This window comes from Dromaius novaehollandiae, chromosome 1 (genome assembly GCF_036370855.1).
Source record: "Dromaius novaehollandiae isolate bDroNov1 chromosome 1, bDroNov1.hap1, whole genome shotgun sequence".
NCBI lineage: Eukaryota > Metazoa > Chordata > Aves > Casuariiformes > Dromaiidae > Dromaius > Dromaius novaehollandiae.
The window spans coordinates 7,573,483-7,586,371 of NC_088098.1; the positions used below are offsets into that span (position 1 = coordinate 7,573,483).

A 12,889-nucleotide genomic window follows, 5' to 3' on the forward strand; every position below is an offset into this window, starting at 1 on the left:
CATTTGCAGTTAGCACCACTCCCAGTTGGATTCTGAGCATTTTTAACTGTTGCTTGTCAAATAATCACTTTTTTTTTTTTTTTTTTTTTTTTTTTTGGACTGGACTTGCAGTACAGTTTTTTCCATACACAACCATGTACAAAGTAAAGAGGACCCAAGTGAAGCAAGAACTAGCTTTGGTGTCTAATGGGGAAAGGAGTTTGCTCCTTTGCCCTCAGCACACTGTGGGCTCTGGTTTAGTTATCCAGCTGTTGGTATGAAAGCAGTTGTATGGAGAAAAGAGCATGGGAAGGGCTAAACGCAATAATGAGCATAAACTTTAGTAAAGGTCTGATTCTGTTACAATTTTGAAGAGAATACATAAAGGAGTGCAGATTTACCTGCAACTATGTGTTTTAGTACAAATTATTGGTTGTGATCTTTATCCATTACTTTTAAACTAACAGAATTCCTTTCTTTTTTTCACAGAATAACGATATAATCTACTACAACGCAAAAGATGATCAGAGCGATGTAAGTAGTAAATTTCCTTTTGTTCCATTGCTTAAATTGTAAGAAAATATAAAGGGATTGAAAAGTTTAATCAAACTCAAAGACTATCAGTCAAATATTTCACAGCAATAAGAAAATAAGAAGCTTCTTAAAAAATTTCCTAGAGAACCAGATTATATATTTTAATTCTAAAGGTCTGGTTTCTCTCATTTAGTCTTCTGAGCTACTGATCAGGGAATGTGTTGGGAGAAAAAAATATGATCCATACACAGTATCATTCATGTCTTGAAATGCAATAAAATCGTAATTATAGGACTGGAGAATCAAAATGATAAGTGTGAAGAGTTTACTGTAAGAAACAATTTTCTGGCCCCATTTTCTAAGCTCTTATTTCCTAGTTCTGCGTTTGCTGTAAGAATTCTTTAACATGAGTGAAAAGCAGATGTAAAATGTTACTGAATAACTATTTGCATCCACTTTCTGATCATTCACATTAATATAATAAGATTTGGGCCAATGGAAAATCCACTCCAAAGTTTTAGATAAAATGCATGGTATTTTAATGCCAAGTTCTAATAAAACTCTTGCTTTAAGTGATTCGAAGTTTCCTATCCTGGCTTTAACTATTAAAAATCTTAATGTCTTCTGGGAAGAAGACAAGTTATCTTCACCATCACTTGAAATAATACAACTGCTTGTCTTCATTATAGATTTAATTTATAAAACCATTGAGAAGATATTGTAAATGTATTAATCAGAGGTATCAGCATGCTTCATTTGCACTTTTTAATCAAGTATTCTTTAGAGATTGATGGCATCAATACTGTACTTGATGCTTCTGCTGTAAAGCAATTAAAGAAGATGCATAGATCATGTCAAGCAGAACTATTTGATATGTTTATATAGAACTAAGAGTACTGGGATTCAGGTACAAGAAACAAACCTACTATCCAAAGTTTTAAAGCTTGTGTGCCCTAAGTGATATTAACTAAAACTGGCCTAAATTTGAAAGCTATTCATCTCTTTTTATTGAATTCGCTAGGATTTTCAGGATTTTCGTAAAAATGCCAGCCACTTCAGAGAACAACATTTCTTTTGTTTACCAAGCTTAAATATTGTATTTGGAGTCTAAATATATCATATAGCTATGGTACTATTTTGGAATGTTAATTGAATTAGAAGTTTTAAATCCTGGGATTGCAAACTTCTCTACCGTTTCTGCCATATATAGTGTCAGAACTACTTTTTAAGAAGGCAACATAGTGTTATTTAAGCCTGCTTTAATGGGTTTCTAGCCTTATAAACCTGGTTGTTTGCACTCCTTATTTGTCTTATTGAGAAAAAATTCAGGCAGTTGCAAAGGTGAATAGCAGTAACCAATGTCTAGTCTGGATTTTTGCATCTTTAGTTTGCTTGGGGCTTTCCAGGTGAATTAATTAGTGAATTAATCATATAAGCAGAAGCAGAGGAATTTAAACTGGATGTTGCTCTAAGTTTTGCATAGATATTTTTGCTTAGTGGACAAAAGTTTTAGAGATATCAGTTGCATGCACTTTTTACAATATAAGAATATAGCATTGAGACTCTGGTTCTAGTGAACTGCAGGTATGTCAAAGTAATCGATTACTTTTCTTTGCTTCATAACAGTCCACAAATGTTAAAGAAGGAGAAGGCAAAGGGAGTGCTTTCTGTCTGTGGACATTTTTTCTTTTATTCTACTTACTTCTTTCCAAGGTTAGATAACAGTATGAATGGAAGAGATTTCAAGGAAGTGTAGGACTGTGAAGTCTGGTTGCTCTGAGAATGTGCTTTCTGTCTGCCATTTCAGCTTGTTTGGTTAGCATGATCAGAAGTTTTTTTGCCTGCATTGAAAGCAAATATTTTGACTTAAATAGATGCCAGTAGGTCCCCCAGGAGTTCTGATTAGACCATGAAAAGAGAGGCCAGTCTCACATTTCTCTGCCACTGACACCTGATCAGTTCAGCACATCTGCTAAGGGCTGGATTTGTTCAACCTAGATAAATTCATCTAATTCTGTTTCTTGCTATTCTGTAACAGTGAAATTCCATAATAATGCTAAACTTTATCCTCCTTAAGTTGCAATACAGATGCTAATTATAAACTAAGATTCTTTCTTATGTTGCTGTAAATCAGTAGTTCAGTTGTTATAGAACAAGAGACAATTAGAACAAGAACAACTAATTTAGAGATGTAATTGTATATGTAGATTTAGATCCCTTTAAAAGGCCAAATATTTTAGGAATCACTAATGTGCACCTCCTAAAAAGGCTCTCCACTGTCTTGCGTTTTTCACTTTACATTTTTTTATGCAAATACTTCTTTAAAAGTCTAATATGTAGCAATAGTTTTCCTTCATCAGTAAAGGTAAGATTCATCAAGTAAGTGTAGAATATGAATCCAAGAACAGCTTGTGTTTTAACTGTAGCAGTTCTTTGGGAATAGAAAGTTGTGGGCATGTGGCATGCTTACTGATGATTTTCATCTCATAAAGGTGGTTATAAAATTAGCTAATTTTTTTCTTGAAGGACATTTTGGATGTGAAAATAGCTGTATTTTTTGTGCTCTATTGTTGTGATCAGTGACTCTGACTTTAAAGAAGAAAAAGTAAGTATGAGATGCTCAGAAATCTAGTACTGAGATTTAGTTGAGCAGACCTGCATCCAAGTCTAAATTCTGTATGCAAACACTGTAGACTGTTCTCCCCTGTTCCTGCCTCAACAGCAGTGGTGGATTTCTACTTCCAGATCCGTTCCTTCCAACTCCCTCTCTTCTATAACTTTAAAATAAGATTGTGTGATTACAAAGCACTGCTTTGACAGCCCTTGGTGGCTTGTCATAAACTGCAGCACAAACGTCTACAGTGAAGGATACAAATGCATTGGAAGACAAGGAATCCCATTTTAAAACCGTCTCAGAGAAACAAAGGATTATGCTCACATGGATCTGTGATTTAACTTGTATCCTTGACTTTACTTGTATTCCTCTTCCAGACCTGATTTAGGCCACTTTATTGTGGGAACTCCTGTTGCCTTCTGTTCACTTTACTTCCTCAGTTCTTATACCTGTAGAGGAACTCCTCTTGAAGCATGGGTGAAATCTCTTTACTCTAGTTTAGTTTATTTAATTGATTTACCTGTTACAATAGGATTCTGTTATTTTGCAGGAGCATAATGGTCGACCTGCCCAGACCTGCTACTTACTCTATTTCTACATGATTTTTCAAAGATTTTACATCTCCACAATTTTTTTTTCTATAAGCTGTGTGAAAAATAATTTCCCATTTATGAGATTTAATATTGGTGTGCCTTTTATGTGCCTGGCTTCCCTTAAAAGCGTTATCGCTGTTGTACTGATATATTTCCTGTAGATTTCCTGTACATTTCAAGGTTATATTTGTAGTTTCTTCAATATCCAGTATGTTAAATTGAAAATTTTTGCCTATTCTTGTAAAACTTATCTTGGTATGAATCCTCACTTGCCCCTCCAATCCCCTGTGTATAAAAAGAATCTAGATTTAGAGCTCCAAAACATTTAGCATTCTTTCAGTGATGGTAGGGAAATACGGAGAAATGGAGAGGCTACCAGGCATTTGTGGGAGAGAGAAGATAGATATTCATAAAGGTTGATTTTGTCCTAGAAGGCCAATCTCTGTAGGGTCCTTCTGTAGTTGACAGAGAAGCTTGCCTACAGCACATCTAATGATGGTCATGCTGTAAATTGCCCTTTGGAGTAACCTTCCTCTGCCAACCAAAGAGGGAGGATAGGAAAATTATTGGTCCTTTAGCTAATAGTAAAGTCTTTAACAGCTTAGTTTTCCGCCAAACTGTTGACCTTGTGAATAAGTAGCGGTGTGCCCAGGCCTTGCAGACACTCACAGGCCTCGCTGTCTCTGTCCAGGTTGGTGGGGGAGTTTATTAGATCAGAATTTATCCATGTACCTAGAGAGAATATTTTTATATCTCTGTTAATACTGGGATACTCCTTAGCCTGCTTGGCTGGTGGAACTGAGACCTTACTGGTTTTCAATGAGAATGCACGAATATTTCATACAAAGCTACTATAGCTTTCCAAACGGCCTCCATGGCATATGTTGCGTGCTGTCCCTTTTGCTGTCCATAGACGCATGATCCAGTCCCATGGCTCTGGTTCCATGACTGCCACCATTCATCTTCCCTTTTGGTTAATACAGTTTATCGTAACCACTATCTTCTTATGGTGGTCAGTGGAGTTACTACCATTTACTGTGTCAGTTCAACCTTTCTTCCCTTGCTCTTAATAATGCTTCCTTCTCTGACTCCTCCATGGAGGGAAGCCCTCTCTCTGTGGTGCCTCATCATTCTTCATTGATTTGTTTACTTGGCTTCTTCTTAATGATTTTTTTCCTGAATTTAAACTCTTCTCTTTTGTTTAATTAATTCCTTTTCTTCTCATTTTTGTGCCACATTGCTTTGCTTTGCTGAGCTGTCGTTTACTTCAGGTAAAACATTGTTCTATGAGATTTTAACAAGTGATTCAAAAGTAAAGCTCTATCTTATACATACTTTTACTTAAATAAAACTGCAAATATTTTAGTAGTGGAAACTTTAGCAATGAATACAGGTAAGAGAATTTAGGTGGCATCTTTTTGTGTAGAGAGATTTTACTAGAATCACCCGGACACATTAGCTAGTAAAACTTACATAGTCTTTTGCCATCCATTCTCTGCTGTCTCTGACAAGTTCATACTTTATGCAGTTGCATGCTCTGACTCTTAAATACTATATCTATAAGTAAAAGTAGGAATAATTAGGAGCAGTAATTTAGTTACTAAAATTAGATATCTAAGGTTAAGCTAGTCATTGTGGATACATCTAGAGAGCTATTCTGTTTATTCTGAGATAGGTGTCTCTGGGCAGATGGATCACTTCCAGGTGTCTGTTTCTCTCTGTTGACCAAGTGCCTATAATGAACCTTTTAGATCTTATTTAGTTGTTCAAAGTATTAGAATAAATTTATCATACTCATAGGTCCTGTCTTCCAGTCTTTCTTTGTCTCCACTCACCCCTTTAAAAATACGATTTCCTTCTGTTCCTTTTTTATCAGAAGAACATTGCTCTAATGTAAATTATGTGTGTTTTCTTCTGGTGTATGTTAATATTCTCCAGTACAGTTTGCTTTCCTTCTTCCTGTTCTTGTACCGTATTCATTCATTCTCTCTCGTTCTCCATCTGCTGTCTAGAGGAGCCTTTTTGAATCTAATTACTTTGTTTGCTTGGATTAAAAAAAAAAAAAAAAGCTTGTGAAGACCAATCATTCTGCGGTCTTTGGATTTCTCAGGTAAAACAATCAATCTCTAACCCTTCAGTTCATCAATCAGTAATACATCTTTTGTACTCTTTATCCTACGACAGCAATTAGATTCTACTTGCTTATTTCCCCCCACAGCACTGTAATATGTGAGCACTTCATGGGAATTAATGAGTTTTATCCTCAAAACAAGGTAGGAGGTATTATATACACATTTTTCATTTCACATAGGAAGACAATGGCCAAACTAGTAATTTAATGCAGGTCTCTTAGGTTTTCATTCACTGTCCTGCTCCCTGAACCCTTCCTGTGTGATATATTGCAGTCTGTCGTACACTTTAATTTGCAGGTGTCAACTATTCTGTGCTATGACTCTTTTGTACAAATGATGCAGTGCCTTTTTTGGACAGGTGAGTGGTACCACATCAGGATGCCCTTTCCCATAAGTTTTAATATTGCTTTCCCAGTTTATCCCATTTTCTCTTCTCGTCCTTTATACTCCATCCTATTTATAGTCACCTTTGCCCCACTGTTCAGTCCTTTTCTCTTTTTTATACTGGTCTCCATTTTATTACTGGTCATTTCATACCTTCTTTATAGATCTTTTCTAAATATAATTTTTCTATTTCCATGTGCTCAGATATTCCACTCCTCCACTGTGAACTGAATTGCTCCATTGCTTAGTTTTGATTCTTCCTTGATTCCTTTCTTAGTGTTTCTCTTGTCTCCTTTTTCCATCTTGCTCCTTTTCTACCTTTTAGTGTAATTTCAAGTCATGTTTTTATAAACTCTTCCCCGTACAAAATACGGCAATCTAAGGAAAAAAGGAAAAAAAAAATAGAGACTTAACTGAAAAACAAACTTTTCTTTAAAATTTAGTTTATCTTATACGACAATAGCCATGCCTCCTTGGAAGTTTACAGCATCTCTTCAGGTCTTCCTCATTAAGCTTTAATTGAGAACAGTCAATTGCATCTCCTGGCAATAGACAGGTCCCTAGTTAATGCAAGTGATTTATCAGAGAAGATTTCCTTCACACAGTCCCATGTTGGATGGCAGTCATGACTGATAGAGCAGTTCTCCAGTGCAGTTGTTAACTGTTTATTAGTAAGTGGCATTAGCATTTTTTATTATTGTTTTATTTTACTGAGTTAACATGTAGGCTCTAGAGTTATGGGTCCGTTTAGGAACTGAGTAGGTACTTGCATAAAATGTGAATTAAATATGTGACGAGGGCTAATGTGTGAGTTCTATCTGTAGGGAAGCAGTCTGGAGCATGCCTATAGCTAATTGTTTTAAATATGAAATACAGTTTTTTATTTCTTTATAAAACTTGTAGGGAGGAATCTTTTAAAACTGATATGCTGTCTTTGCCACATGGCTTACATGGTATTCCTAATTTAGTGACTACTTGTTATGCAGGGACAATATATGGAACATTAGCTCTGTTCCAGATTAAAACTGCAGCATAAATGCAGTTAGTTTTGTAAATACTAATGATGCAAAATAAAGGTGCATCTACAGCAAGTTTAAAATCATTGTGAAACTACAAAAGGAGGATTAGGTTTCAATGTAGACATGATTTCTAAAAATGACTGGTGTCACATACCACAGTTACGGGCATATAATGTGTGATGCCTCAGATGGGGAGCATATGAAGTGATTGTAATAGCCTTTTGTCTGCTCCTTTGTGAGTGTTTTCTAGACCACCCTAATCCTATTTGGGATATGCGGGTAAACTGTAACCTATTCTCTTTCCGTCCACCAGATGACACCACTTTAAAATAGGGAGCTAAGAGAATTTATTTTTTTCTTTAGTAATGGTTTATGGTACCAAGTATTGCAAAACTGGATTTGATTTGCAGCTTTTAATTGCAATTTAATTACAATTTTTAATTACAATTTACAATGAACTTAACAAAGAGATATACAACAATGTTAAAGACGCAATCTGCGCCTACTCCAAATTTGATACCTAGTGCTTTATAGTTTTCTGGTGCAAGTGACCAAGAATGAATTTAAATTTGGGCTGAATTAGAATCCTTGCAGTGTATATATTCTAATGCAGTGATTTATTAGAAAGATTTATTAGTTTATTGCTCAGTTAAGTGAGAAGTAGAGGTGATTGAATCAAGTGAGAGTTAAGATCACTATCAGTCCAAACTTTTAACCTTTCATATTTTATTACATTTGTTTATGAAAGACAGAAAGCAAGCTGTGGTTTCCTGAAAACCATACCAGCAAATAACGCTAAGCTCTTGTCTCCCTCGAACATCCCAGTGTCTTGCTGAGCTCAGACCAAAAAGGCCTGACTTTTTTTTCTTCTGCCAGGACTCTGAGGGATTTGCTACCTTTTCTCCCCATAACATACTATGAGAAATGCTAGAATGATTTGATTTGATTTGTTTTTTGAGCAAACAAGTCCAGTACATTATGTATTTTGTGGTTGGGCAGGAGAAAGGAAGGGCTGCCTCAGCAAGTCCATGTCCCAGGAGCTGCATGTTGGGTCAGGCGGAGCCCTAGGGAGGGAGATGGCACCTGAACATGCTCCTCTGGGAGATGGGTCCAGAGCTGGCCAGGGCAGATGGGGGGACTGCGGGGATCAAGTCTCGAAGGCGAGAGGTGTAAAGAGACACTTCTAGAAACTGCAAGGGTGGTGATGGGTTTCTGCAAATCCAGCAACTGGACTGAAAAGGAAAACCAAAGAGAAGGATCTGCCTTGACAGTACAAAAAAGCAAGGGGAATTTGTTTTAACTGTTATGACTTGTCCAGCAGATTTGAGCTTCCTCTAGTTTTAAGAGGGTTTTTTTTAAACCTTATTCTGGTAATATTTCTGGTAATATTTAACCTTAGAAATCTCCCTGGTGTCTTCACAGATGCTAACATTAGAAAAGACTTCCATTCATTGCTTTGACTGGCTTTGCATCCCATCATGCAAATTACAAGATCAACATCCTACCATCTGCTTTATAGCTAATATGTTTTGGACGTTATCCCTGTCTATGTGATAACAGGTGGGATTCATGTCATCCAGTCTTTCTGGAGTCAAAGCTACTCAATTTTCAACCTCTTATAGAGAGTGAAGAGTAGGCACTTCTGGTGGGAAATGTGTCTCACATAATTTAGGATGAGATTAACTGCCAGTCCCTAGAAGACTTAGACTGTTTTTACACTGGGGGAGCCTAGTGAGGATACAGGACAGCTGACTTCTTTGTCTAAAATTGTGTGATGTGATTATTCCCTCTGCTTTCATTGTATGACAACAACTAATATGGTTTGATGTTAAAACATCACATGTAGGTACGTGAAGTGGATGCAGCCACAATTAGGATGTGTTATGTTCCCTTTGATCTTCTCTTTGCCCTTTATTTCTTTGATGCTTAAAAATTTGCTAAAATGAATCATAATGAATTTACCTCAGGTATTCTCATTTATGATGATTAAGTGGGCAAAATGTGTTTCAAGCGTATTAGAAAGTGTAGTTAGATGTGTTGGCAATAACTGTAGTACATTCACCATCCCCATGTCGCCTTCCCGTTAAACAGGAGAACAGTTAGATGTTCATAATTCTTTATTGTGGAGTAACTGAGAAAACCTTTTCTGTTTATGGAGGCTCACCTTGGTATTACATAAAAGTTACTGAATAAAGTTCATGTGGTTGTGACTGTTATCAGTGTAAAAAAAAAAAAAGCTAGGTAGACTTTTGCCTTATTTCATTCTCAAGAAGGCACCAACATGCAGTCTCTGTAGTTACAGCAAGTCTATTTAGTGATTATATATTTGCTGCTGTTGCTCACATGTGTGAGGTGCAGCTATTTTTAGATTACTTTTGTTCTCCTGCACTCACTAGGGTTTTTTTCAGCAGGACAACACATTGCAAATATCTGATGAAATAATATTTACATATATTCACATATCTAGTTCTCATATTTTCTATTTGAAGTTGCATCTTTTGATGGCAAGTGGACGAATTAGGCCTGTGAAAATTCCCTCGGAAAGGACCGTTCCGCACTTGTTTTAGAGGATAGTTTGTGCATTCTTGGGCATCATTACACTGAAACTGGCTAATGACAGAGCATTGTAAATAGGCTGAAATGTCACACAGGAAAGAGGAATGATGTTCGAAGAAATTTTGAATATTGGCTCTGCAACAAATTGTGCTGCACTTGTGCTACAATTATTCTGACGCTGAGGGATAAGACGTGGGTTTTATTGTGGGTTTTTTTTTTTTCTCCCTTTCTTGCTTTAACTGGTATTAGCTGCACAGACAAATGCCCTATTCTAGCCTTTTTTCGATAGACAAGGAAGCCATTTGGCAGGCTAGTTTGTCCCATTAGACTCATTTAAGCTGTAAGAGCAAAAGAACGTTTGTGCTAGTATAAATTATATCTTCCATTACGAAAGGCTGTCGGGGTAGGACTGTTTATATACTTACACAGTGAATACTTCTAAAGCCCTAAAGAAGTTTCATTAGAACAGGAACTTCTAATCTGTAAAAGAATGTGTATTTTTCAATTATATTTTTATTAAGATGTATTTTGAATATTAATCGATATTTTTGGTACCAGCAGGTGGTACCTGGAATTAGTCATTAAGTCTATAATACATTTAAAATGTTATGAAATGGAATGGGATAGATTTGATAGATTGCCATAGATGTCCTAACCTTTTCCATTTTCAGAAAATATTTCCTGATTGTTGCACTTTTTGATTCCTTAGAGTACTCCAAGCCTTTGGGCTTCCCAAATGTACAACACATTCAGAGGTGTTACTCCTATAAAGTGTTACATTCGAAACTTCTTAGGTCATATTTATTTTACTGCATAAGCTGTGAGAATTTCCATTTGAATTAATCTGTTTGAAAATGAACATGTATAAAACATTTTCTGCTCTTAGAAGGTGGATCCATATTTTCACATTTTATAAAGCAAAATACTTTTGGGGTGTTGTATCTCTCATACCACAGTATATAACAGAAGTCATGCTTATGGTTAATGTATTATACACTTGCCACTGTAGTGAAGATGAGAAAAAAAAATCCTGTTACAAGATATTACCTATAGTCCATGGGGAGCAGGACTCAGCAGGCAAGCCATATTTTTCTGTCCTTGCTCTCGCATCTACTCTTTCTTCATCCTTTTTATACATGAGAACTTACTGTTCCACTTCTAGTAACTTCCTGGTAATTTGACTTCGTGTTTTTTAGGAAAGTGCATACTCCAGTGTTTCTATGTGTACTTCCCACATTCACATTTGGAATCTAGTATTGTTGTTTTTAGCAGTGTGGTTGGGATGACTATGTGAATTAATACCATTCCTTGGAAAACTGGCATTTGACCTGACCATGAGTGTATGATTGACATTGACTACTTTAGCACCAAGACTTTTGGGGTTGTTCACTGAGGTACATGTGCCTTTTACCCACTGGCACTGGGAGACATGCCAGCTCTTTCCATTTCATGGTCTTGCAGAAAAACTTGAGTCCAACCCATAGGGAGAAAAGACGTTGTGCTTACTGCTGAAATTATAATGATCTCATTGCCACAGGGAGCAGGTGTTCTTACTTTTCTTTGAGTATTCTGGGTAAAATACTAGGTGCCAGGTTTCTATTCCTTTATTCAAATCTGTGCAGGTCTTCTCCCCATCGAATGTATGTTTGAGGCTGCAATGAAAAATACATGATAAGGAAATATGAGACTGCCCCAGAGCTACCTCCTACCTGTGAAACAGTTATGGAATAATAATCGTGAAAGCGATACTGTAGTTGTCAGTCTCCTAAAAAGATGAGGATGTTCTTAATGCAGAGAATCCTACCTTGAAGGCAAGTTTGCACACAAGAGCAGTGCTTGAAGTCTCCCCGTGGAGGCTAAGTTTATGCCTCACCAGAGATCAAAATTCAGCCCTAAAGCTAGTGATTCATCAGTTTAATAGAAAACTTCTTCCTTTGGGATATTTCTTACTTGTATCAAATGCATGAATGTAAACAACTGCAGTGAATGCAGTATAATTGTTTACTGCTGAATAAAAGCAACTCCAAAAGCTGGACTTGTTATAGAATATTGATAGTATTTGAAGCAGTAGTTTTTGGAAAGCACTTTATTGCCCAATTCTAGATAAAAATGTTGTGTTTTAATGTTTTGATGTGTCACTTTGAGATGTTCCAGTCATACTGAGTTTTGTTAAATGATATAAAACAAAATGATTCACTTAATATGACATCTTTATAAGGTTGATCTAAGGTGATAGTATGCTTTGAAAATTGCAAGTCATATCAAGAAGCCGGGAATAGAGCATTTAAAATATGTTAATAAGTTTTAAAATTTAGACTGAAGATAGCTAAATCAGCAAATAAACTTTGAGTCATGTTATTGAGTGTGAGAAGGAAAAAAAAATGTGCTGGTAGGTGTGTCCTCTGTGGTTCTGCTGATCTGCACCTTACTTATGATACCTAATGGAATAAATGACCACATGGACCCTTCATCGTATGTATGGCTCAGATAAAAAGTAAATATTGTGACTATATTTTGGAAAACTACAAAATTGACTTTGTTATTCAGTTTGTAGATGAGGCAAAGGAGACATGCTGGAATCCGCATTTGGTGAACTTTATGAAAGTTATTATTAATTGAGCAGGAGTTTAATGTATAATGTTGCTTTCCTCACAAGTCCTGAAATGCTACTTTTCTTGGAGATGCAATATCATATTGGTTTGCTTGGAGATATTTTCAGAATAGTTTATGATTCTGAATATATCCCCAAGCAGAAAATATGTACATTGTAGTGCTTCGGGGTATTCAGTGAGTTCCTGTGGTTTAAGTCATCTGAAATGCCATTCCTCGCCTGTTTCTGCCTTGCCTCTGGCTCTCCAAATGCGAATGTTTCTGAACTGGCCAATGTCATCAGCAAAAAGCTGGATCAGTTTTCCTGGTCTTTCCATGCATCTGTTCCCGACATGCTCTGCCTCTATTGTTTTTGGAGAGTTGGTGGAGAAACACTAGATTGAAGAAGACAACCATATCCAGTAAAACACATGTAGTTTGTAGATGTTTATACGTTGGTGATCAACCTACTCTGTGAAGTATGAGGCT

General features: G+C 36.3%; 1 protein-coding gene across 2 annotated transcripts in view; it reads left to right on the top strand.

Moving 5' to 3' along the window:
* CACNA2D1 (calcium voltage-gated channel auxiliary subunit alpha2delta 1) overlaps positions 1-12,889 on the top strand; it is a 413,553-nt gene that overhangs the window by 219,067 nt on the left and 181,597 nt on the right. For both annotated transcript variants that reach the window (XM_064504936.1, XM_064504943.1), the window contains exon 5: positions 469-513. In XM_064504936.1, the coding sequence (XP_064361006.1) occupies positions 469-513 (45 nt within the window). The remainder of the gene's footprint in view (positions 1-468; positions 514-12,889) is intronic.